This window comes from Neofelis nebulosa, chromosome 15 (assembly GCF_028018385.1).
Source record: "Neofelis nebulosa isolate mNeoNeb1 chromosome 15, mNeoNeb1.pri, whole genome shotgun sequence".
Taxonomy (NCBI): Eukaryota; Metazoa; Chordata; class Mammalia; order Carnivora; family Felidae; genus Neofelis; species Neofelis nebulosa.
The window spans coordinates 34426282-34453919 of record NC_080796.1 but is presented as its reverse complement, the minus strand read 5'-3'; the positions used below and the strand labels follow the sequence as shown (position 1 = coordinate 34453919).

At 38.9% G+C, this 27638-nt stretch overlaps 1 protein-coding gene across 1 annotated transcript in view; it reads left to right on the top strand.

Annotated features, from left to right (window-relative positions):
* The window catches only part of CEP350 (centrosomal protein 350), a 164173-nt gene that overhangs the window by 76108 nt on the left and 60427 nt on the right, over positions 1-27638 (top strand). The window contains exons 20-25 of the mRNA XM_058701136.1: positions 6609-6745; positions 7556-7678; positions 13471-13640; positions 20765-20961; positions 21559-21743; positions 22363-22450. Of these exons, the coding sequence (XP_058557119.1) occupies positions 6609-6745; positions 7556-7678; positions 13471-13640; positions 20765-20961; positions 21559-21743; positions 22363-22450 (900 nt within the window). The remainder of the gene's footprint in view (positions 1-6608; positions 6746-7555; positions 7679-13470; positions 13641-20764; positions 20962-21558; positions 21744-22362; positions 22451-27638) is intronic.

Here is a 27638-nt window from a genome sequence, read left to right as displayed (position 1 = left end):
TGTTCTAGTTTCAAGAAGAATGCTGGTGCAATTTTGATTGGGATTGCATTGAATGTGTAGATAGCTTTGGGTAGTATTGACATTTTGACAATATTTATTCTTCCAATCCATGAGCAGGGAATGTCTTTCCATTTCTTTATATCTTCTTCAATTACCTGCATAAGCTTTCTATAGTTTTCAGCATACAGATCTTTTACATCTTTGGTTAGATTTATTCCTAGGTATTTTATGCTTCTTGGTGCAATTGTGAATGGGATTAGTTTCTTTATTTGTCTTTCTGTGGCTTCATTGTTAGTGTATAAGAATGCAACTGATTTCTGTACATTGATTTTGTATCCTGCAACTTTGCTGAATTCATGTATCAGTTCTAGCAGACTTTTGGTGGAGTCTATCGGATTTTCCATGTATAATATCATGTCATCTGCAAAAAGCGAAAGCTTGACTTCATCTTTGCCAATTTGGATGCCTTTGATTTCTTTTTGTTGTCTGATTGCTGATGCTAGAACTTCCAGCACTATATTAAACAACAGCGGTGAGAGTGGGCATCCCTGTCGTGTTCCTGATCTCAGGGAAAAAGCTCTCAGTTTTTCCCCATTGAGGATGATGTTAGCTGTGGGCTTTTCATAAATGGCTTTTATGATCTTTAAGTATGTTCCTTCTATCCCGACTTTCTCAAGGGTTTTTATTAAGAAAGGGTGCTGGATTTTGTCAAAGGCCTTTTCTGCATCGATTGACAGGATCATATGGTTCTTCTCTTTTTTTTTGTTAATGTGATGTATCACGTTGATCGATTTGCGAATGTTGAACCAGCCCTGCATCCCAGGAATGAATCCCACTTGATCATGGTGAATAATCCTTTTTATATGCTGTTGAATTCGATTTGCTAGTATCTTATTGAGAATTTTTGCATCCATATTCATCAGGGATATTGGCCTGTAGTTCTCTTTTTTTACTGGGTCTCTGTCTGGTTTAGGAATCAAAGTAATACTGGCTTCATAGAATGAGTCTGGAAGTTTTCCTTCCCTTTCTATTTCTTGGAATAGCTTGAGAAGGATAGGTATTATCTCTGCTTTAAATGTCTGGTAGAACTCCCCTGGGAAGCCATCTGGTCCTGGACTCTTATTTGTTGGGAGATTTTTGATAACCGATTCAATTTCTTCGCTGGTTATGGGTCTGTTCAAGCTTTCTATTTCCTCCTGATTGAGTTTTGGAAGAGTGTGGGTGTTTAGGAATTTGTCCATTTCTTCAAGGTTGTCCAATTTGTTGGCATATAATTTTTCATAGTATTCCCTGATAATTGTTTGTATCTCTGAGGGATTGGTTGTAATATTTCCATTTTCATTCATGATTTTATCTATTTGGGTCATCTCCCTTTTCTTTTTGAGAAGCCTGGCTAGAGGTTTGTCAATTTTGTTTATTTTTTCAAAAAACCAACTCTTGGTTTCGTTGATCTGCTCTACAGTTTTTTTAGATTCTATATTATTTATTTCTGCTCTGATCTTTATGATTTCTCTTCTTCTGCTGGGTTTAGGCTGCCTTTGCTGTTCTGCTTCTATTTCCTTTAGGTGTGCTGTTAGATTTTGTATTTGGGATTTTTCTTGTTTCTTGAGATAGGCCTGGATTGCAATGTATTTTCCTCTCAGGACTGCCTTCGCTGCGTCCCAAAGCGTTTGGATTGTTGTATTTTCATTTTCGTTTGTTTCCATATATTTTTTAATTTCTTCTCTAATTGCCTGGTTGACCCACTCATTCGTTAGTAGGGTGTTCTTTAACCTCCATGCTTTTGGAGGTTTTCCAGACTTTTTCCTGTGGTTGATTTCAAGCTTCATAGCATTGTGGTCTGAAAGTATGCATGGTATAATTTCAATTCTTGTAAACTTATGAAGGGCTGTTTTGTGACCCAGTATATGATCTATCTTGGAGAATGTTCCATGTGCACTCGAGAAGAAAGTATATTCTGTTGCTTTGGGATGCAGAGTTCTAAATATATCTGTCAAGTCCATCTGATCCAATGTATCATTCAGGGCCCTTGTTTCTTTATTGACTGTGTGTCTAGATGATCTATCCATTTCTGTAAGTGGGGTGTTAAAGTCCCCTGCAATGACCACATTCTTATCAATAAGGTTGCTTATGTTTATGAGTAACTGTTTTATATATCTGGGGGCTCCGGTATTTGGCGCATAGACATTTATAATTGTTAGCTCTTCCTGATGGATAGACCCTGTAATTATTATATAATGCCCTTCTTCATCTCTTGTTACAGCCTTTAATTTAAAGTCTAGTTTGTCTGATATAAGTATGGCTACTCCAGCTTTCTTTTGGCTTCCAGTAGCATGATAAATAGTTCTCCATCCCCTCACTCTCAATCTAAAGGTGTCCTCAGATCTCAAATGAGTCTCTTGTAGACAGCAAATAGATGGGTCTTGTTTTTTTATCCATTCTGATACCCTATGTCTTTTGGTTGGTGCATTTAATCCATTTACATTCAGTGTTATTATAGAAAGATACGGGTTTAGAGTCATTGTGATGTCTGTATGTTTTATGCTTGTAGTGATGTCTCTGGTACTTTGTCTCACAGGATCCCCCTTAGGATCTCTTGTAGGGCTGGTTTCGTGGTGACAAATTCCTTCAGTTTTTGTTTGTTTGGGAAGACCTTTATCTCTCCTTCTATTCTAAATGACAGACTTGCTGGATAAAGGATTCTCGGCTGCATATTTTTTCTGTTTAGCACACTGAAGATATCGTGCCAAGCCTTTCTGGCCTGCCAAGTTTCAAAGGAGAGATCAGTCACGAGTCTTATAGGTCTCCCTTTATATGTGAGGGCACGTTTATCCCTTGCTGCTTTCAGAATTTTCTCTTTATCCTTGTATTTTGCCAGTTTCACTATGATATGTCGTGCAGAAGATCGATTCAAGTTACGTCTGAAGGGAGTTCTCTGTGCCTCTTGGATTTCAATGCCTTTTTCCTTCCCCAGTTCAGGGAAGTTCTCAGCTATAATTTCTTCAAGTACCCCTTCAGCACCTTTCCCTCTCTCTTCCTCCTCTGGGATACCAATTATGCGTATATTATTTCTTTTTAGTGTATCACTTAGTTCTCTAATTTTCCCCTCATACTCCTGGATTTTTTTATCTCTCTTTCTTTCAGCTTCCTCTTTCTCCATAACTTTATCTTCTAGTTCACCTATTCTCTCCTCTGCCTCTTCAATCCGAGCCGTGGTGGTTTCCATTTTGTTTTGCATTTCGTTTAAAGCGTTTTTCAGCTCCTCGTGACTGTGCCTTAGTCCCTTGATCTCTGTAGCAAGAGATTCTCTGCTGTCCTGTATACTGTTTTCAAGCCCAGCGATTAATTTTATGACTATTATTCTAAATTCACTTTCTGTTATATTATTTAAATCCTTTTTGATCAGTTCATTAGCTGTTGTTATTTCCTGGAGATTCTTCTGAGGGGAATTCTTCCGTTTGGTCATTTTGGATAGTCCCTGGAGTGGTGAGGACCTGCAGGGCACTTCCCCCGTGCTGTGGTGTATAACTGGAGTTGGTGGGCGGGGCCGCAGTCCGACCTGATATCTGCCCCCAGCCCACCGCTGGGGCCACAGTCAGACTGGTGTGTGCCTTCTCTTCCCCTCTCCTAGGGGCGGGATTCACTGTGGGGTGGTGTGGCCCGTCTGGTCTACTTGCACACTGCCAGGCTTGTGGTGCTGGGGAGCTGGCGTATTAGCTGGGGTGGTTAGGCAAGGTGCACGGGGGCGGGAGGGGCAGGCTTAGCTCGCTTCTCCTTAGGTGATCCACTTCAGGAGGCGCCCTGTGGCAGCGGGAGGGAGTCAGATCCACTGCCGGAGGTTTGGCTCCGCAGAAGCACAGAGTTGGGTGTTTGCGCGGAGCGAGCAAGTTCCCTGGGAGGAACTGGTTCTCTTTGGGATTTTGGCTGGGGGATGGGCGGGGGAGATGGTGCTGGCGAGCGCCTTTGTTCCCCGCCAAGCTGAGCTCTGCCGTCCGGGGGCTCAGCAGCTCTCCCTCCCTTTGTCCTCCAGCCTTCCCGCTTTCTGAGCAGAGCTGTTAACTTATGACCTCCCAGACGCTAAGTCGCGCTTGCTGTCGGAACACAGTCCGTCCGGCCCCTCCGCTTTTGCCAGCCCGACTCGGGGGCTCTGCTTGGCCGGCGAGCCGCCCCTCCGCCCCGGCTCCCTCCCGCCAGTCCGTGGAGCGCGCACCGCCTCGCCGCCCTTCCTACCCTCTTCCGTGGGCCTCTCGTCTGCGCTTGGCTCCGGAGACTCCGTTCTGCTAATCCTCTGGCGGTTTTCTGGGTTATTTAGGCAGGTATAGGTGGAATCTAAGTGATCAGCAGGACGCGCGGTGAGCCCAGCGTCCTCCTACGCCGCCATCTTCCGGAACTCCCCTTTAATGTTTACTTTTGAGAGAGAGAGAGAGAGAGAGAGAGACAGAGTACAAGCAGGGGAGGGGCAGAGAGAGAGAGGGAGACACAGAATCCGAAGCTTCAGGCTCCAGGCTCCGAGCTGTCAGCACAAAGCCTGACGTGGGGCTCGAACTCATGAACCACAAGATCAAGACCTGAGCCGAAGTCAGATGCTCAACCGACTGAGCCACCAAGGTGCCCCGCAAATACATACTTTTAATCAGTGACTTTCAGTGGGAGCCATACACTACTGAATTAAGAGGCACCATTTATTGTAGTATATTATACATGTGAGTGATACAGACGCTGGGAAAAAAGATGGAGAAACTCTAAATGTCTGTCCTAGAGTAAGCTTTTAAAAAATATATTGACTTTATGAGGCATGGGTGGCTCATTTGGTTAAGTGTCTGACTCTTGATTTCAGTTCAGGTCACAATCTCATGGGGGTGAGATGGAGCCTTGCGTCAGGCTCCGTGCTGGACGTGGGGCTGCTTAAGATCCTCTCTCTCTCCCTCTTCCTTTACCTGTCCCCTGCTCTCTCTTTCTCTCTCAAATACATACATACATACATACAAAAATAAAATCTTTCAAATATATATACTGAATTTATGATGTATAATTTACAAATAATAAAATATATCCATTATAAGTATACTGTTTGATGAGTTTTGATACATATGTAAGATACATTTGTCAAATAGATGTAGCTACTATATCTATATATTTCTGTGTCTTTTTTATCTATCTATCCATCCCTATAAACGCCACCGTAATCAAGAAATAGATTACAGCTGACTCTTAGGGCTCTGGGTTGACCCAGTGGGTTAGGCGTCTGACTGTCAATTTTGGCTCAGGTCATGATCTTATGGGTGGGATGAAGTCCTGTGTCAGCCTCTGCACTGTTGCGGAGCCTGCTTGGGATTCTCTCTCTCTCTCTCTCTCTCTCTCTCTCTCTCTCTCTCTCTCTCTCCCCTCCTTCCCTCCCTCCCTCCCTTTCTCCCTGTCCTCCTCCTCCTCTCTCTCTCTCTCTCTCTCAATAAATAAACTTTAAAAAAGAAAGAATACAGTTGACTCTTGAAAAACATGCATTTGAACTGTAAAGGTCAACTGCAAATTTTTTTGACAAATACCTTACGGTACTATAAATGTAATTTTTCTTCCTTAGGATTTTCTTCATAATATATTTTCTTTCCTCTAGCTTACTTTATTGTAAGAATTATACATATATACCCAATTATACATATATACACTGTAGTGTATAATATATATAATGTCCCAAATATGTGTGAATCAACTTTATGTTAGTGGTAAGGCTTCTAGTCAACAGTAGACTATTAGTTCAATTCTGGGGAAGTCAAAAGTTATGCATGGATTTTTGGCTGCATGTGGATGTTACTAAAAAGCCACAAACCTACTGTGTTGGGTACAGTGGGATTGTGCAAATAAGTTTGAATTATTTTAAGAAAATTTTAGACAACACTAACAAAGATTTCAAAAACGCTTCAAGTTGTCAAGGCAGTGACTGAATAAATACCAGATGAGTAATACATGGAGCCTTCGCAGAAGTGCCTAATAATAGGGAAAACACTTGACATTGTAGGTCAGAAAACAGATAGGAGGTAGTAATTGAATTGATTCTTGAAGGAAGATTTAATTTTTGGTTTACTATGGCCTATTATATGACTTGAAGATTTTGTCTTAATTCATAGTGCTGTAACTGGATGAACCCTTAGAAATCATGTGCTCCATCCAACTCTTTGTTTTTATAAGGAAGCTATTGAGACTAAAAGAGTCTAAATGACTTGCCCATGGCACTTTACCTATTATGGCAGAATTAACTTGCTCTCAATCCAGTGACCTTTCTTTTTTTTATTTTTTTTTATTTTTTTTTTAATGTTTATTTATTTTTGAAGGAGAGACAGAGACAGAGTGTGAGCGGGGGAGGGGCAGAGAGAGAGAGACACGGAATCCGAAGCAGGCTCCAGGCTCTGAGCTGTCAGCACAGAGTCTGACGCGGGGCTCAAACTCACAAACTGTGAGATCATGACCTGAGCCGAAGTCAGATGCTCAACCGACTGAGCCACCCAGGCGCCCCTCAATCCAGTGACCTTTCAAAGACACTATGCTCCTTCTCAGTTTCTGTGATGTTACCATTTTTTAATGTCTGCTTTTGCCTCGTGTGTGTTCTTATTTAGATGGCAGAGTTGACTCGGACTCATATCTCAGATGCCATTACTGCTTCAGGAGCTCCCCTAGCAACGCTGTATGACCACCAGCGGCAGCATGCTCCCGACTTCGTGAAACAGCTGAGGACCAGAGCTGAAGCAGATAGGTTAATATTCAGTCATTCGGCAAATGTGCAATGAGTGTCTACTATGTCCCAGGCACTGTTGTGCATACTGGGAATATAGTTACAGGCATACAGTTTGGGGGGGAGATAGATATTGTAATCAAATATTCACTTAAGTGAAGTCACACTTACAAACAGGTTAAGTGTTACAAGAGAAAAGAACATATGTCCCTGAGATATGTGACAAAGGAATTTGAATAGCTTGGGGATGCAGGGACATCAGAGAAGATTTTCCTGAGGAAGTGAAGTTATGGGGAGATCTAGTGGGTGAAAAGGAGTGAGTGATGTAAAGGAGAAAGAATAGGCAGGTCAGTACACGCAAAGGTAGGAAGAGAAAATGAGGGAAGACTAATGTGACTGGAGGCAGAGAGCAAAGGGGAGAATGGTGGGAGATAGTGCAGGGACCGGAGTATGGTAGCGCATCGCAGACCCAGAGGATTTTGGAGTTTATTCTAGGAGCAGTGAAACGTCATTTGAGAATTTTTAGGCAGCCTGGGTGATGTGATCATGCTTGTGTGGTTTTTTTTTTCACATCACATTTTGACCGTCTCTGATTCGTCAATTTTAAGGCTATTTATATTTATTGATACCTGGGGTGATTTGTGTTTGTTTATCATAAAGCAGAAGATACTAGTTTCTATGCGTGAATGCCTTTCTCAGATACTTTGTAATAGCTGTTTCAGAATTTCTGTTTATTCAAGATTTTATCTCGTATTGATATTAAATGGTTTTTAAAGCCCTTCTCTTATTAGAGGCTTCAAATATTTAATCAGGTTTTTTTTGTCTTTGTAGGAAAAGTCCATCTGTTTCACTCTCCCAGAGTAAAGAAGGGACCCTTGACTCAAGGCATCAGAAGTATTCCCCTTCATATGATAGTTATTCTGAGTCATCAAGATATAAGAATCATGATCGAAGGTAAAAACAGTATGATTTAGTAAAATCTGATAAATGGCTTAGACATTGCTTTTTCTTTTTTTACTTTTAATCTCATTTCTTTATATGAAATAGTTTTTTCCCCTTCAAAGTTAGGACTTCCCCATTTGATTAGCTGACTTATAAAATAGTTGCTCTTTAAAAAAAAAAAAAAAAAAAAAAAAAAAATAGTTGCTCTTTGTACTAATGTAACTACCATTCCTTGGGAGCCTGCGTTGTACAAGCACTATGTAAGTTTGTTTTTCCTACGTTTAATTTTAACCACCTTCCAAAACAGATACTGCCCTCATTTTATAGTAGGGAACAGAGGCTCATGGAGCTGTTAGAAACTCACCCAAGGTCACATAGATAGTGGCACACCAAGGAATTGAACCTTGGTTTATCTGGCTCCAAGGTCTATATTTATTGTCCATTGCTTTGCTAACATCCATATTTCTTGACATTACTGCATCTGCTAATTTTTATCATCATAAAAGAAGATCGAATACTTAGTCATTGGTTCTTGTGTGGTATTAATATCTGTAGTTTTCAATTCTGTCCTTGGGTTAGAAGATTTTCAAAGCCACTTTTCTAGCATTCCTCCAGGTAGGATACCCACATTGTCAAAGTAAAACCTCAGTTAAAAAAATTAAGTCATGAGGGGTGCGTGGGTAGCTCAGTTGGTTAAGCGTCCTACTTCGGCTCAGGTCATGTTCTCACAGTTTGTGGGTTCTAGCCCCACATCGGGCTCTGTGCTGACAGCTCAGAGCCTAGAGCCTGCTTCAGATTCTGTGTATCCCTCTCTCTCTGACCCTCCCCTGCTTGTGCTCTCTGTCTCTCAAAAGTAAATAATACCAAAAAATAAAGTCATGAGACTAAAAAGCATTATTGTTGGGTATTAAGTATCTGCTATATCTCTGGAGCTGTATGATTTTCATTTAAGCTTCACTGATACTTTGTTCATTTAGGCTGTCCACTGTCCACTGGGTTACTACAGGGGATTCCTAATAGGTTTCCCTGTTCTCTTACCTTTCCCCAGTCTCTGCACAACCACATGGTAACTAGGTGATTTTTCTAAAATTTGCAGTCAATTTGCTTTTTTTTTTTTTTTCAAGTTTATTCATTTTTGAGAGAGAGAGAGACAGAGACAGAGCGTGAGCAGGAGAGGAGCAGAGAGAGAGGGAGACACAGAATCTGAAGCAGGCTCCAGGCTCTGTGCTGTCAGCATAGTGCCCGATGCGGGGGTCAAACTCATGAACTGAAAGATTATGACCTGAGCTGAAGTCTGACGCTTAACCAGCTGAGCCATTCAGGTGCTCCGGCAGTCAATTTGCTATTCACCTGTTTGAAACCTTCGGTATTTCTTTAGAGCCACTTAGTAGAGGATGAAAGTTCCTTTATTATTGCGGCTTTGGTCCATGCCAGCCCTGTCTCTTGGCATTTTCCCCTTTTTCATATTCCACTAATTGTAACTACTCTATTCTAATTCTCTACAAGAACCATGCTCTCTCTGTCTTTTGTACCATTACATATGATGTACCTGTTTTCTAGACCTTCTCTCCTCTATTTCATTGAGTTTACTTTTACTGCCCCTCCAAGAATCAGTCTGCTCTAGATTATGCCTTCTATGTGTTCTCCCATAGCACTCCAAATGTAACTGTTACAGCCTCTGCTGCCTTCTATATCCCATTCCTTTATTTGTCAGTTACGGACTAGACTAGAAGTTCTTTGAGGCCTTCATTTTCTTCACCCCCAGAAGAAGCCCTGTATGCATTAGCAATCACTTCCCCTCCTCCTCCTCCTCCTCCTCCTTCTTTTTAAATAAAATTTATTGTCAAGTTGGCTAACATACAGTGTGCTCTTGGTTTTGGGGGTAGATTCCTGTGATTCATTACTTAAATACAACACCCAGTGCTCATCCCAACAAGTGCCCTCCTCAATGCCCATGACCCATTTTCCCCTCTCCCCCCATCTCCCCTCCCCATTAACCCTCTGTTCTCTGTATTTAAGGGTCTCTTATGGTTTGCCTCCCTCCCTCTCTGTTCGTAACTAATTTTTTCCCCTTCCTTTCCCTCATGGTCTTCTGTTAAGTTTTTCAAGTTCCACATAGAGTGAAAACATATGATATCTGTTTTTCTCTGACTGACTTATTTCATTTAGCATAATACCCTCCAATTCCATCCACGTTGCTGCAAATGGCAGGATTTCATTCTTTCTCATTGCCAAGTAGTATTCCATTGTATATATAAACACATACTTTTTAAAACATTTTTTAATGTTTATTCATTTTTGAGAGACAGAGAGAGATAGAGCGTGAGTGGGGGAGGGGCAGAGAGATGGAGACACAGAATCCAAAGCAGGCTTTGAGCTCTGAGCTCCGAGCTGTCAGCACAGAGCCTGACTTGGGGCTCGAACCCACTAACCATGAGATCATGACCTGAGCCAAAGTCAGACACTTCACCAACTGAGCCACCCATGTGCCCATCTTTTTTATCATAGCCATCCGAATGAGGACTGCTATCCCTAGAACTTAGCAAAATGCCTAGCACACAGAAGGCAGGCAATCTACTGCATGTTTATTCAGTGAGTGATTACTGGTACATACTGCTGAATGGAATAACTGAGGTTAATCCCATATCCTTCTGACTTTAAAGCACTTGCTGGCTCCTGCATTATATCTTTTACCTTATAGCTATATTATAGGATTTATACTTTCAAAAACATTATTAAACTGGACATATAATTGCACAATATTCTGATAAATACTATTTTAGAAACCTACACAAAAAAAACCAGTATAAATACAGATACAGAGGTGACCAAATCTTCCTTGGGAGTGGGAGAAGGTATCCACAAGCACTTTGCAGAAATGATACTTGAACTGACTCTTAAATTAGCAGTTTATTAGGCAGACAGGGAAGGAAGGGCATTTCAGAAGAGGAGAGAACTCATGCAGAGGCTCTCAAAACACGGCTTGTGATTGGCTATGTCTCTCTATGTATATTTAAATGAATGAATAAACTTAGGAAAGCAAAGGGGAGAAAGGAAAACACTGACTTCGAAAACAAGTTTGCTGAGGGGTGCCTGGGTTGCGCAATCGGTTAAGCGTCCGACTTCAGCCAGGTCACGATCTCGCGGTCCGTGAGTTCGAGCCCCACGTCAGGCTCTGGGCTGATGGCTCGGAGCCTGGAGCCTGTTTCCGATTCTGTGTCTCCCTCTCTCTCTGCCCCTCCCCCGTTCATGCTCTGTCTCTCTCTGTCCCAAAAATAAATTAAAGAAAAAAAAAAAGAAAACAAGTTTGCTGAGCATTTGGAAATTTAAGGCCTAAAGTCAGGGGAAGGACAAAGCTAGCTGATACAGATTTGAGGCTCAATCTAAATGACCATAGTTAAAATTATAGAGATGCATAATCCCTATCAAAATAACACCAGCATTCTTCACAGAGCTAGAACAAATAATCCTAAAATTTGTATGGAACCAGAAAAGACCCCGAATAGCCAAAGCAATCTTGAAAAAGAAAACCAAAGCAGGAGGCATCACAATCCCAGACTTCAAGCTATACTACGAAGCTGTAATCATCCAGACAGTATGGTACTGGCACAAGAACAGACACTCAGATCAATGGAACAGAATACAGTACCCAGAAATGGACTCACAAACGTATGGCCAACTAATCTTTGACAAAGCAGGAAAGAATATCCAATGGGATAAAGACAGTCTCTTCAGCAAGTGGTGCTGGGAAATCTGGACAGCGACATGCAGAAGAATGCACCTGGACCACTTTCTTACACCATACACAAAAATAAACTCAAAATGGATGAAAGACCTAAATGTAAGACAGGAAGCTATCAAAATCCTCGAGGAGAAAGCAGGCAAAAACCTCTTTGATCTTGGCCACAGCAGCTTCTTACTCAACATGTCTCTGGAGGCAAGGGAAACAAAAGCAAAATTGAACTATTGGGACCTCATCAAAATAAAAAGCTTCTGCACAGCGAAGGAAACAATCAGCAAAACTAAAAGGCAACTGACAGAATGGGAGAAGATATTTGCAAGTGACATATCAGATAAAGGCTTAGTATCCAAAATCTATAAAGAACTTCTCAAACTCAACACTGAAAAAAAAATAATCCAGTGAAGAAATGGGCAAAAGACATGAATAGACACTTCTCCAAAGAAGACATCCAGATGGCCAACTGACACATGAAAAAATGCTCCACATCACTCATCATCAGGGAAATCCAAATCAAAACCACAATGAGATACCACCTTACCACCTGTCAGAATGGCTAAATTAACAACTCAGGCAACAACAGATGTTGGCGAGGATGTGGAGAAAGAGGATCTCTTTTGCATTGTTGGTGGAAATGCAAGCTGGTGCAACCACTCTGGAAAACAGTTTGGAGGTTCCTCAAGAAACTAAATAGAACTACCCTACGACCCAGCAATTGCACTACTAGGCGTTTACCCACGGGATATATGTGTGCTGTTTCGAAGGGACACATGCACCCAATGTTTATAGCAGCGCTATCAACAATAGCCGAAGTGTGGAAAGAGCCCAAATGTCCATCAATGGATGAATGGCTAAAGAAGATTTGGTATATATACACACTGGAGTATTACTTGGCAATCAGAAAGAATGAAATCTTGCCATTTACAACTACGTGGATGGAACTGGAGGGTATTATGCTAAGTGAAATTAGTCAGAGGAAAACAAAAATCATATGACTTCACTCATATGAGGACTTTAAGAGACAAAACAGATGAACATAAGGGACGGGAAACAAAAATAATATAAAAACAGGGAGGGGGACAAAACAGAAGAGACTCATAAATATGGAGAACAAACAGAGGGTTACTGGAGGGGGTGTGGGAGGGGGGATGGGCTAAATGGGTAAGGGGCGCTAAGGCATCTACTCCTGAAATCATTGTTGCACTATATGCTTACTATTTTGGATGTAATTAAATAAAAAATAAAACAAGTTAAAAGAAGATTATAGAGATAAATAAGATTGCCAAAGAGAGTATGTAGCATAAAACAGAAAGGGACCAAAAACAAAACACTGGGAGTCACCATCATTTTAAGGAAAGCCAGGAAAATTTAAAAGGAAGTGAAAGAAGCAGAAAAACTTGTTCGGAAGAAAGGAAGAAAAGCTGGTGAGAGTAGAATCAGAGAGTGTAACAAAGGAGAGTCTTTTATTTGATATTTAGTTTTGATATAATTTTGAGCTTACAGAAATGTTGCAAGAATAATACAGAGTTAATATCTTTTATCCACATTGCACCGATGTTAACATTTTACTACATTTGCTTTAGCAAGTGGAGGTTATAAAGAAGGAGGTAGAGATCAACATGCAGAAGAATTATCTATTAGATTTGGCAATTGAAGTTTAGGTAGAGGTTACAAGAACAGTTCTAGTAGAGTAGTTGGGATTGAAGCAGGTTGTGATTAATTGTGGTGTTGTATAAAAGTTGAAATAGCCAAACAGAAGCCCCTTTTCCCAGTAGCTTGATTTTAAAATGAAGGGGGAAGAAAAGTGATAGCCTGAGAATTGTGGTTGCCTCCCATGACTATTTAACAGTCAAACCTTCCTCTCCCCTACTCATCTTTCCTAAAACAGTTTCTTCTCGGACTTTTCTCTATTTAGCATTTTATGTTTTGTGTTACATCTTTCATCATTTCATATCTTGATCATAAGACACACTCCCTTAGTCAAATAAGTTTACTTTGAAGTAATGAACCTTACTTTCTCACACCCCCCCTTTTTTTGGTTTGTTTCCATAATATCTATAAACAGAAGTAGCAGTGGTAGCAGCCGTCAAGAAAGTCCCTCAGTTCTGTCTTCTAAGGAAAATGAGAGGAAGCTTCATGGTGAAAAGATGGAGAGTTCTATTGATGAACAAGTTCAGACCGCTGCAGATGATTCTCTACGAAGTGACAGCGCACCCTCTCTTCCTGATGAGAAAGGTAACATTCCTTGCACGTGTGTGTGTAGTTATTTGTTTGGGGAAGCTTCCAGAGCCCTTGGAGATGTTTGTGGCTGAGCTAGTTGATATGCTTAGAACATGATAGCGTGTGTGTGTGTGTGTGTGTGTTTGTGTGAGAATCTGATATTAAATGTATCCAGGTGAAGCGATTTCAAGGTTACATGTTATGTCAGTTACCCTTGCCAGTATTTTATTTTTTCATTTTATTTTATTTTATTTTATTTTATTTTATTTTATTTTATTTTAATGTTTATTTATTTTTGAAAGAGAGAGAGAAAGACAGAGTGCAAGCCGGGGAGGGGCAGAGAGAGAGGGAAACACAGAATCCAAAGCAGGTTCCAGGCTCTGAGCTGTCAGCACAGAGCCTGACACAGGCCTCAAACTCACGAACTGTGAGATTATGACCTGAGCCGAAGTACGATGCTTAACCGATTGAGCCACCCAGGCGCCCCCCGCTTGCCAGTATTTTAAACACGATTGTGTGTGCCAATACCATGCTGTCTTGATGATTACAGCTTTGTAGTAGAGAATAAGTCTGGGATTGTGATGCCTCCTCCTTTGGTCTTCTTCAGTATTACTTTGGCTATTTGGGGTCTTTTGTGGTTCCATACAAATTTTAGGATTGCTTGCTCTAGCTTTGAGAAGAATGCTGATGCAATTTTGGTTGGGATTGCATTGAATGTGTAGACAGCTTTGGGTAGTATTGACATTTTAACAATATTTATTCTACCAATCCATGAGTATGGAATATTTTTCCATTTCTTTATATCTTCTTCAAGTTCCTTCATAAGTTTTCTATAGTTTTCAGCATGCAGATCTTTTATATCTTTGGTTAGGTTTATTCCTAGGTATTTTATGATTCTTGGTGCAATTGTGAATGGGATCAGTTTCTTTATTTGTCTTTCTGTTACTTCATTATTAGCGTATAAGAATGCAACTGATTTCTGTACATTGATTTTGTATCCTGTGACTTTGCTGAGTTCATGGATCAGTTCTAGTAGACTTTTGGTTAGTCCATCGGATTTTCCATGTATAATATCATGTCATCTGCAAAAAGTGAAAGTTTGACTTCATCTTTGCCAATTTTGATGCCTTTGATTTCCTTATGTTGTCTGATTGCTGATGCTAGAACTTCCAACACTATGTTAAACAACAGCAGTGGAATTTACCCAAGGGATACAGGAGTGCTGGTGCCTAGGGGCACTTGTACCCCAATGTTTATAGCAGCACTCTCAACAATAGCCAAATTATGGAAAGAGCCTAAATGTCCATCAACTGATGAATGGATAAAGAAATTGTGGTTTATGTACACAATGGAATACTTCGTGGCAATGAGAAAGAATGAAATCTGGCCTTTTGTAGCAATGTGGATGGAATTGGAGAGTGTTACGCTAAGTGAATTAGTCATACAGAGAAAGATAGATACCATATGTTTTCACCATGTGGAACCTGAGAAATTTAACAGAAGACCATGGGGGAGGGGAAGGAAAAAAAAAAAGAGAGGGAGGGAGCCAAACCATAAGAGACTCTTACAAACTGAGAACAAACTGAGGGTTGATGGGGGGTGGGAGGGAGGAGAGGGCGGGTGATGGGTATTGAGGAGGGCACCTGTTGAGATGAGCACTGGGTGTTGTATGGAAACCAATTTGACAATAAATTTCATATAAAAAAAGAAAACAAACAGTAATGTGTGTCATAATCCTAAGGGGAGGCAAAGTAAATCTAGGACAGCATGCATGTGAATGGAAAATAGATATTAAAAAAAATTTCTTATATCCTATTATCGATATATAATATAATCATAAAAGCAGAATACATTATTAGAACTTTACATTTTAGATAATACAATAAGGATACAATTTCTTATAGATAATGATAATGTCAGATATAGTAACTAAATTAAAACTCATTAGTTACGTCTTCCTGGATCATAAACAAGAGGTGTATCCCTATCAAATCATGGGTAGTAAACAACATAATGAAGAAAACAGAATTTGGCAACAGATGACACCTTTAAGGATCTTTTTTTTTAATGACTGGCTCTCAAGCAGTGTATTTGATTAATGGTCTAGAACTGTTGTCTTCAGAGCAGGATAGGCAAGGCAGTCTTGAGAGTACAAGAAGAAGGTTTTTCAATTTTGATTTTTCTCATCCCTTAAATTTTTTTTGGTAATTTTATAATGAATATAATTTATGCATAAGCAGTCTATAATTAATGGTTAACAATTAATGCAGATCTTGTTACACAGAAGTACAAATACAATCTAGCTAATGAATATAGCTCTTATTACCCAGAAATGGGGTGCTGCTGTAACAAGTATCAAAAATGTGGAAGTGGCTTTAGAGCTGGGTAGTGATTAGAGGCAAGAAGAGTGTTGAGGTGCATGTGAGAAAAAGCCCACATTGCCTTGCAGAGACTATTGGCAGGAATATGGATGTTAAAAATGATTCTGATGAAGTCTGATGAAGATGGAAGTTAGGAATTTGGTATTGGAAACTGGCAGAAAAGCAGTCCTTGTTATAAACTGGCAAAGAACTTGGCTGAACCGTGTTCTAGCTTTTTGTGGAAAGCAAAAGTTAAAAGAGATGAACGTGGATAGTTAGCAGAGGGAATTTCTAAGTAAGGTGTTGAAGGCATGGCCTGGTGTCTCCTAACTGCTTATAGTAAAATGTGAGAGGAGAGATAAATTGAAGGAATTGTTAAAAAAGGAACCAGAACTTGAAGATTTGGAAAATTCTCAGACTGTCCCTATTGTGAAAAATGAGAAAGCATGTTCTGGAGAGAACACCAAGGATGTGACTGGATAATCACTCCATAAAGAGATTACCCCTGGATTTAAGCAGCCATCTCAGCAGAAGCCAGGAATAGAGATGGGATTATCCGAGTAGAGAGACTGCCAGTTAGGACTAAAGAGCACAGAGATGGGATGAAATATACGAAGGCTTTCAGAGTTCTGGGATTCTACCAGATGAGACGGTAGAGCTAGGTTGTAAACATGCCTTTTCCTTTAAAACAAGGAAAGAATGACCCTGAGGGTGATTCAGAGATCAGCAGGGCAGCCATTGCCACCACAGGCCCAGGCCATACAACCCACATGGCAAGGCTGTCTCCTCATTGGTTTGAGTATGGGGCCACCTCTTTGGTTTCATTTGTCCAGGCTGCCCTTGCTCTCAGCCTCAGGAGCAAACTGTTTCCAGTGGCCGAGGAGATGCTTCTGCCCACAGAGGTAAGAAGGCAAGGGCACCCCAGTGGGCTTGAGGGCAGAGCATCTGGCCAAAGAGGGTCATTCTTGAGCCTTAAGATCTAATGGAATTTGCTCCACTGGAGTCTTGGACTAGCCTGAGACCCATCACCCTTCTCTCTCATTTATCCCTTTTGGAATGGGATTGTCTATTTTATGCCTTTCCCACCATTGTATTTTGGAAGCACATAACTGGGTCTTGTATCAAAGGTCCGCAACTAAAAAGGAATTTTACCTCAGGATGAATCATACCTTGAGTCTCATGGATGCCTGATTTAGATGATATTTAGATGAGACTTTAGACTTGTAGTTGGTGTTGGAATGGGTTAAGACTCTGAGGGCTCTTAGGATGGGTGAGTGTATTTTGAGTGCAAGAAGGAATTAATTTGGGGGAACCAGAGGATGGGATGTTATAGGCTGAACTGTATCCTCTCAAAATTCATATGTTGAAGTTCTAACTTCCAATGTGACTTTATTTGAAGATAGGGCCTTTAAGGAAGTAATTAAAGTTAAGTGAGGTCAGAAGAGTGGGCACTTATGTTCTGGTAAGAAGAAGACCCTAGGCATGCACATGCACAGAGAAAAGGCTTTGTGAGGACACAGAAGGCATCAACCTGCAAGTTAAGAAGAACGGTTTTATCAGAAACCAAGCCAGTTGGCACCTTGATCTTGGATTCCACCCTCCAGAACTGTGAGGAAATAAATTTCTGTTGTTTGTTTAAGCCAGCGGTCTGTGGTGTTCTATTATAGTAATCCAAGCAGACTAATGTAATAGTATTAAATATCAAGAGGCATGCTCATATTTTTATACTGATCGATGAATGTTTTTCAGAATGTTTTCAAAAATGTTTTATGGATTACTGAATTAAAGACTAACGAAATTCATTTTAGGATCAGACTTCATAATGACACCTTCCACATAAAGAGAGAAATAAAGGATAGAGGAAAACAATAAATTATTTGTTAAGTTCCTCCTATAGGATGAATTTAACCCCTGCAAAATTTTATCTTAATAACAGTTGTTTGTGATTATAGTGGCGAAGACCGATTTATTTATTGAAAGTGTCCATGAGCCTCAGAAGGAGTAGATGTAACCATCTGTGACTTGTTTAATGTTGTTCTCAAGTGTTTGCCATGGTTCCAGTACCTGTAAATGTAGAATTGTCAAGTGACTAATTTGAAATGTCTTGAACCATGACTTCTTGGTAGATTTAACTTGTTTAAACAATATAAAATTAAATTACTTGGACTTCTACTTCTGGCCACAATGGAGGAATAGGACCAGGTTTACCCTCCCTCCTAAAACAAGTATCAGACAAAACATGCGAAGTAAGTATTTTTACTTGAATATCAGGCAGTGAATGCTGTCAATTCATGAGAGATGGAAAGCAGGTGAGAGGAGCACTGAGATTGTCTGGGCTTACTGCCTGAGGGGAGTCTCCCGGCTGCACAGCATGAAGCCCAGCAGCCTTTCTGAATTGAAGAAGTAGAGTTAGGAGTGTGGAGAGACTAAGGCAACTAGAATTCACAGGACAACCAAGATCCAAAGAAACTAAACCCTATTGAAAACCAGTATGTAGAAGAAAACAGGAGAAAATACAGGTCACCTTTTATTTGGCAGTGATTTCTTAGATACGACACCATAAGTACAATCCATGAGAGAAAAAATTGATATACTTTATCAAAATTAAAAAACTGCTCTGTGAAAGACACTGTTAAGAGAATTAAAAAGATAAGCCACAGACTGTTAGAAATATTTGCAAATCACATGTGGATAAAGGACTTAACATCCAGACTTATATAAAGGACTCTTAAAACTCAACAACAAGAAAATCAACAACCCTATTAAGCAATGTGCATAAGATCTGAACAGACACTTCATTGAAGAAACTCTACAAATGGCAAATAGACTTAGGAAAGGTATTCAATATCATGTGTCACCAGGGAGTGGAAAATTAAAATCACAACAAGAATGTACACATGCCTTTTAGAATGGTTAAAATCCAAAAACCTGACAACAAAATGGTGCAAGGATGCAGAGCAACAAGAACTTCAATTCATTGCTGGTGAGAATGCCAAATGGTATGGCTATTTTGTAAGACATTTTCACAGTATCTTATAGTGACCCAGCAATCAATATGCCTAGGCAAGCATATTGAAAACTTAGGTCCTCACAAGAGCCTATACACTAATGTTCATAGCACCATTTTTCATAATTGCTAACAATTGGAAGATGTCTTATGAGGAGAATAAGCAAACTGGTGTAACACTATTTAGCAATTAAAAGGAACAGGCAACATCATGAATGAATTTTAAGTGAAGTGAAAGAAGCAAGCCCCAAAAGGCTACATATCATATGATTCCATTTATATGACATTCTGGAATAGGCAAAACTTTAGGGATGGAAAACAGATTAATGGTTCCCAGGTGTTAGATAGAAGAGGAAGTGGTTAACTGCAAAGAGGTTGCATGGGAGAACTTTCAGTGTGAAGCAAATGTCATATAAGGGATGTCCTGTATGGTTCTTTTATTTATTGACTGATACTGGGCATTTGTCAAAACCCTAGAGCTGTATGTACATCACAAAGAGCAAACTTTAGTGTGTGCATACTAAATACACACACATCAACCAGGATGTTGGGGGATCTAGGATGGAATGCAGTCTGTGACTAATGAATCTAACTTTATTAGAAATGTGTAGCATGACCACATTGAAGAGAGTGGAAGGAAAAGGAGCTGACCTAAGTAAATTTGGAAAACGGAATCTTTGAGTAGAAATTGTAAGCCTATTAAATATAAAAGGAGCAGTATATAAAGTATATTCTGATTGGTAAATGAGCTTTTCATAGGGGTACAAGTTCACAGTTCTTTACATATGTATTAGGATTGAACGAATAAGTAAATGGACGTTGGATGATGGTAGGGGTCAAGTTTCTTCATGCTGGAAAAGGATGTTAGATACACAAGAAAAGAAGACTAGAATGAATCCTGTGGTGCTGGACTCAGTAACATCAGTGTGAATCTGTCTTTAGATGGGTGGATAGATACAAGAACAATTTGTGTGTGTGTGTGAGAGAGAGAGAGAGAGAGAGAGAGAGAGAGAGAGAGAGAGATTATGTGTGTACACGGGCTAGTATACATGCATATATTACCTAGCTCTGTTCATTGACAGGGTGAAGAAACCATGATACTCTAGCAGTAACAAGAGTAACCAGTGCCCATAATTATGGTTTCTAGATATTGTCCAATAAAAGAAAGTAGAGCTCTTTGGAGAAATGAGACTGGTTCTAGGACTGGGCAGGGAAAATGCAAAATGAACCTGGAGCATCTTGTAGTACCAATAAGTAAGGGTGCCCAAAAACAAAAAGGAAGGGGAGTACATGTCAGAGGCAAACAAGAACCAACCTAAAAAGAGCTGTTGTGTTGTAAGTTAAGCATGGAATTGATGAGTTCTAAAAAACTTTTAATTTGCATTTCTTTGCTAGCAATATTAAATGTTGTTTTTTTGTTTTTTTGTTTCTTTCCTTAGTTTGGCCATTTGTATTTTTGAAGGATCTGATCACGACCATTTCTCATTTTTCTGTAGGAATCTTCGTAGTTTCCTAACTGGTTTGTAAGAGCTCTTTATATATAAAGTATATTACACTTTTGCCATATTTCTTGTACTAGTGTTTTTAGATAGTTTAGAGACTTTTTTCCTTGTTTGTAAGGTAAGTGAACTATTCCAGGCCTACAATTATTAGTGATCAGCTCTATGAATTTATGTTAGATCGTCCCATAAAGAGGCAGCAAGGGCTACTAAATTGAATACTTACTGAAAACTGTTAGAATGATAAAATCCACTTGTTCTAAATTCTTTTAGATTCAACTTCTATTGCAACAGAATATTCACTGAAATTTGATGAATCTATGACAGAAGATGAAATAGAAGAAAAATCATTTCGATCTTTACTACCTTCTGAGAGCCATCGCAGATTTAACATGGAAAAGAAAAGAGGCCATCATGATGACTCTGATGATGAAACTTCTCCGGAAAAGACAACACTGTCTTCTGCTAAGGTATGCTTCAGTTTACCTGTGGAGATTACTTCATAAAGAGTTGTGGATGTGTTCTCTCGTAGATATGAGGGTACATTTTGTACTTGAATTCAGTTGTCATCTCCAGGAATGATTTCCCTAAGATAGCAATTTTATATTATACTTTTGCTATAGAATCTGGCTTTGCTTTCCTTACGAAGTACAACACAGGACTTATTATTCCTTGGAATGATATAGAAAGGCCTTCGAGGATCTGAGCCAGTGTTATGTCTCTAGCATTTCACTTGCTTTACTCTTACTTCATTCCATTTAAAAATTTATGTTTCTATCATTCTTCTCACTAAATCGTTAGCCTTGTGGGTAACAGGGACAATTCTTACCCTACTTTATATCCCAGGGACAGTACCTGACTTACAGTAGTTGTTTGTTAAAATGTTATTGGTTGAATAAATTAGCAGATGAATGTTCTTCCCTCTTATGTGCCTTTTTTGAAGGATGTTCTCTTGGTCAGCAGCCTTTCTGTGTACATAGTTTATAAGTGCATGCCTCTTTTAACAGCGTTAATTAAGTTCCAGAGGCTTAGATGATGATAAACTTGAAATAAAATCTTCACTTTAGGAGCTGAGCATGCCATTCTCAGGAGGACAAGATAGTTTTTCTAAGTTTACGATGGAGATGGTTCGACAGTATATGAAAGAAGAGGAAATGAGGGCAGCTCACCAGTCTTCACTCCTGCGTCTCCGTGAGAAGGCCTTGAAGGAGAAAACTAAGGCTGAATTAGCCTGGTTAGAGCATCAGAAAAAGTAAGTTGTTTCAGTGAATATAGTTTTCACTTTCTAATTTCTTCTTTCATTAAAAGAAAGCTCTTTGGTGGGTGATGGGTATTGAGGAGGGCACCTTTTGGGATGAGCACTGGGTGTTGTATGGAAACCAATTTGACAGTAAATTTCATATATTAAAAAATAAATAAATAAATAAATTAATTAAAAAAAAAATAAATAAAAGAAAGCTCTTTGTTTTTAAAGATGTTTTTGTTTCCTCATTTAATTTGATCAACCCAGTTTCTCAACCTAGAAATATGGCAGTCGTCCCTAAATCCTGTTGCTTTCGAGACCTCCTACTCATAACATTTTCTTTGCATTTCTCTTTTATCACTTGACTGATTGTTATTTTATACTGAATTCCTTTACTGTGTTGTAAACTCCTTAAAGCAATTTTATCTTTAAAGGACCCGGTCTAGTGTTTGTATATTTATATATGCAGTAAAATATTTACTTGGTGGGATGGCCATTGCTGCGTACAGCAGTTGTTTTCCACATTTGAAAATGTTAAATTAGTTTAGAGACTTTGCAGTGGTCAAGAATTCTTGACATTAGATTAGAAATTTAATCTACTCTTTGTCTCAATGTGAAATATTTGCAGACATCTACGAGACAAAGGAGAAGATGATAAAATGCCCCCACTTCGGAAGAAACAGCGTGGTTTGCTTTTAAGGTTGCAGCAAGAGAAGGTATGTCAGGAAAAACACTGTTTAAGAGAATTTACAGCAAGTTATGTTGTGGGATCTATTATTTTGCCTAATCTCTTTTTCTTATTATTACTTTAAGTGAGATTTAGTTGATACTTGCCACCATTTTGCCTGTGCTACTATAATTACAGAAATTGCTTGGTAGTCTGCTGTGTTTCTCTTAAATTAGGATTGTGTGTCACTGCTAACTTAATACAATGTAGAGTCAAACCTGCCTTCATTTGTTAAATAGTCTTCTGAAATGCATATTTTAAAAATTAAGATATTTGTTGAGTCTATTTGGATTGATTTTTTGGTCTGTATTTTCCCAAATAGACTTTTAAGACATACTCATTACAAATTGACTAATATTTTGGCCCAGTGAATTCAGAAACACCTAGGATTTGAATCCTGGAGAGGTAGCATGGTATAGTGGTTAAAAATTCAAGCTCCAGAGTCCGATTGCCTGGGTTAAAATTCCAAATCTACCAATTATTAGTTTCATAACCTTGGACAAGTTACCTAACTTTCTCTGTGCCTCAGTTTCCTTATTTATAAACTAAGGATAATAATGGTAACATACTTTGTAGGGTTGTTGGGAGGAATAAATTAATACAAATAATAAACTTACAACAACAAACAGATCATGGCGCAGTGTAAGTGCCAATAAATGTTAACTGTTATTATCTGTGAAAAATGTGTTTCAGAGTGTCTTGTAAGTATTCAGTGGATTCTGGTTCTTTTCCCTTATTGACCTGTTGCAAGGTGCTAGCCACCATGTTGGATCATCTGTGAACTTAATCATTTAAGTTATATATTGGATTATTACTCAACTAGTTGCTTTTTTTTTAAAGTTCGCCCAGGAAACATCATTGATCATATGAACTTTAAAAATTTGATATTTTTAAAAAAAAAGAAGTTATGTCTTTTTAATACAGAAAATTGGTGTCAGAATAACTTAAAATGCTTAGTTAAAATAAGGAAATAACTGTTTACAAGGTTACGGTAGCTTTCTGTTTATAAAGTAGAATAAAAGCTAGATTTACAAATATTTTCTCTTATTCTGTGGGGTTGTTTTCCCTTTTTTTTTTTTTTTAATGTTTGTTTATTTTTGAGACAGAGTGCACAAGCGGGGGAGGGGCAGAGAGGGGATGACAGGATCCAAAGCGGGCTCTATGCTGATAGCAGCCAGCCTGATGTGGGGCTTGAACTCACAAACTGCAAGATCATGACCTTGGCTGAAGTCGGATGCTCAGCCGACTAAACCACCCAAGCGCTCCTTCACTTATTTAATAGCGTGCTTTGGAGCCCACATCTTTGGGTTTTGATGAGTCTAATGTTTTACTGCATGCCTGCTGAAAGCACATTCAGTTTTTGTTAGTTTAAAAATGTACTTGTTTCGGCTTCGTTTTTGAAAGATATTTTTACTAGGCATAGAATTATTTTCTTTCAGCACTTTAAAAGATATTGTCCATTGTCTACTAGTTTCTATTGTTTTTATGAAGAGGTCAGTTGTCTTAATGTTTTATTTATTTATTTATTTATTTATTTATTTTTAATTTTTTTTTTTTTTTAACATTTATTTATTTTTGAGACAGAGAGAGACAGAGCATGAACGGGGGAGGGTCAGAGAGAGGGAGACACAGAATCTGAAACAGGCTCCAGGCTCTGAGCTGTCCTCACAGAGCCCGACGCGGGGCTCGAACTCACAAACTGCGAGATCATGACTTGAGCCGAAGTCGGTCGCTTAACCGACTGAGCCACCCAGGCGCCCCTTAATGTTTTTTTTTTTAATTACTTTTTTGAGTTTTTATTTATTTTGAAAGAGAGAGAGAAAAGAGGGAAGGGGCAGAGAGAGAGAGAGAGAGAGAAAGAGAGAATCCCAAGCAGGCTCCTCGTTGTCAGCACAGAGCCCAACACAGGGCTCGATACCCTGAACCGTGAAATCATGACCTGAGCTGAGATCAAGAGTCAGCCACTTAGCCAGATGAGCCACCCAGGCGCCCCGTCTTAATGTTTTTTTAAAGACTGCGTTAAACATTTTTAAAAATTTGTCTTAGATTTTTTCATTAGTTTTCCTAAGATGTGCTTAGGTGTGGTTTCTTTTCTCTTTATACTGTTTATGATTTGGTGAGCTTCTTGAATTTGTTGTTTGTTGTATTTCAGTTTTTGAAAATTACCTCTTCACGTGTTGCTTCTGCTCCCCCTGTCTCCCTCATTCTCTTTAGAGTCTCCAAGTAGAAATATGTTAGACCTTTTGACCATTTACCACATCTCTCTTCTACTCTGTTTTTTTATATCACCCTCTTTAGAAACAATAAAATAAAAAAACACTATGCTTCAATTTGGAAAGTTTCTATTGATCTGTCTTTGAATTCATTAGTTATATCTTCTGTCCTGTTATGTGTTCTGTTAAATCAGCTGATGAGTTCATGTGATTTTTCTTAGTTCTGTAACATCTATTTTCTTCTTTTTTTTTTTTAATAGATTTTACCTTTTCATCAGTTTTTCTGTGTTTTCCCACATTTTTTTGAACACGTTATTCATAGTCATTTTAACTTTCTTGTCTGCTAACTAGATTTTGGACATATGTGCGTGTGTGTGTGTGTGTGCTACTGCTTTCTCTTTATATTTTCTATTATCATATGATTCTTTTTCTTTGCATGTCTAGTAAATTTTTATTCAATGCTGGAAAATGTGTAAGTAACTGCAAAGGCTCCTAATGATGTTATCTTCTCACAGAGAGGGCTCATTTTTCCCTCTGCCATGCAGTTAGAATGCTCAACTATTCACCTTAATCCGTTCAGGGACTGAGCTGGGCTAGTGTTGGGTTGCAGAGTTAGTAGGCCTCAGTCTACTGGGCCTCTGCTTTTTCATTGACCCTAGGTTGTAACCCCTAGGCATCTCAGTGGAAAGTTAGGTAAACTTATTTTACCAGTATAAGAGACTGTGTTGAGAGGTTTCTGGCTCCTTAGTCTTCTGTCTATACTGCTTAAGAAAGGCAAATGCTTTGAAGGAGATACTGCATTCGAAGCCTCTTAAGTCTCCAGTTCTGTCACATCAGGTCTGTGTACCTGTGAGAGTGGTGACTGGTGTAACTGTTTTGAGAGCGGTTTCATTATATCTAGTTATATTGATAGCACATATAATCTAGGACTCAGCAGTTCTGTGTCTTGGTATAAATCCTAGAAATGCTTTCACATGTGTACAGAGGAAAATGGAAACAGCTTAATTTTTTCATGAAGAGAATGGATAAAATGAAGCATGTTCCTGCCAGAAAGTACAATACTGCAGGAAAACGAATGTATTACATCTCAGTAATGTTCAATAGAGATTTCTGAAATGACATTGATGTTCTATATCTGTGCTGTCTGATACAGTAGCTACTAGCCACGTGTAATTTTTAAGTATTTAAAACATGGCTAGTGCAACTGAGAAACTGAAATTTTAATATTATTTAATTTTAATTTAAATAGCTACATGTAACTGTGGCTACTATGTTGAATAGTGATAGCAGTAGATCTTTATCAAAAATCGTAATATTGGCTTTTATACAAAAGCAGGATGCAAAAGAATACATACAGTATGATACCATTCTTATAAATTTTTTAAGTCACGAATCAGAAATGTATGTTTTATGGACTCACTCCTGTACGTATGGACTCTTACATGTACAAAAGTACATATAAAAATGATAAATTCCTGGGGAGGGAATGGGAGAAGGGATTGGGGTGTTCAGTTTTATCTATAATGATATATTTTTGAAACAGAAAGATTTGAAACATATATAGGCAAACTTTTCAATCCCAGTGGTTGGTGTTTGAGTGACAAATTTTTCTACATATCATGTTTATAGTACTTCATAATGTTTTTTAAGTAAATGTGCAAAAAATACTCTGAACCAACTGTCTACTCCTGGAGAGTTGCCCTACAGAAATAAAAATACCAGCTTGGAAAGACGTATGGACTAAGTTATTTATTACAGTTGTATCAGTTTTAGTATATGTGCTGCTGAAGTAAGCATATTAGGGTTGTATCAGTAAGAATTATTTTGACTGGTAGTGAGATGGCTATAACCAATTTGGCCACATATCTTTGTACAACTGTATCCAAAAAAGAGAGAACATATTTTCCTATGTTATGTTCTTTTTTTTTTTTTTGAGATAAAATTCACATAGCTTAGAATAACCATTTTAAAGAGTATTTCACTTATACCATTAACCATTTTAAAGTGAGCAGTTTGCTTGTACAACCTTATGGCTTATTCTGAAAAGAAGAGCAAACCTTTTCCTCCAAGAACCGCCTCCAGTTTCTTCGCTCTTCTAGATTTGGATTGGGTGAATTTATATATTAATTGGTTCAGAAACCCAGGCCTAACCTATAATAGCAGTTTTTCAAAATGTACTCTATGGAACTCTCAGGTCCCTGATACCCTTTCATGGATCAAGGAGGTCAAAACTATTTTCCCAAAAGTGGGATATGAATTCACCCTTTCCATGTGTTGACATTTGTGCTAAGTGGTACAAAAACAACGGTGTAAATCTGCTAGTGCCTTGGCACAAATCAGGGCAGTGGCACCAAACTGTCTAGTAATCGTCATAGTTTTCACCACCTCACGCTTGAAGCTAAAAAAAAAAAAAAAAAAAGCTAGTTTCACTGGAGTATGTCTTCAGTAGTAAAAATTGCTAATTTTACTCAGTGTTGACATTTGAGTACTCGTAATTTTCTGTACTCTGTGTGACAAAAATAGGAAGCCCAGAAGTAAGCACTTTTGTTAGATACCAAAAGACAGTGATTAACTCAAGGAAAGGTATTTGTGTAGTTGTTTGAATTGCAAGCTAAACTAGCTACTTTTTTTTTTTTATGGAATATCATTTTTCCTTGAAAGAATTATTTAGAGGCAATCTGTTTATTCAGATTTGGGTATTTGACAGTCATTTTCTCAAAAATGAACAAAGTGTGCCTGTCACTTTAGAGAAAGCAGCAGTGACAGTATTTGTTGGCGATGACAAAATTCAGACTTTCAAGTAGAAGTCATTATTTTGGGGGCAATTGGGTGGCTCAGTCAATGAAGTGTCCCACTTTGGCTCAGGTCATGATCTTGTAGTTTGTGAGTTCGAGCCCCACGTCGGGCTTTGGGCTGATAGCTCAGAGCCTAGAGTCTGCTTCAGATTCTGTGTCTCCCTGTCTC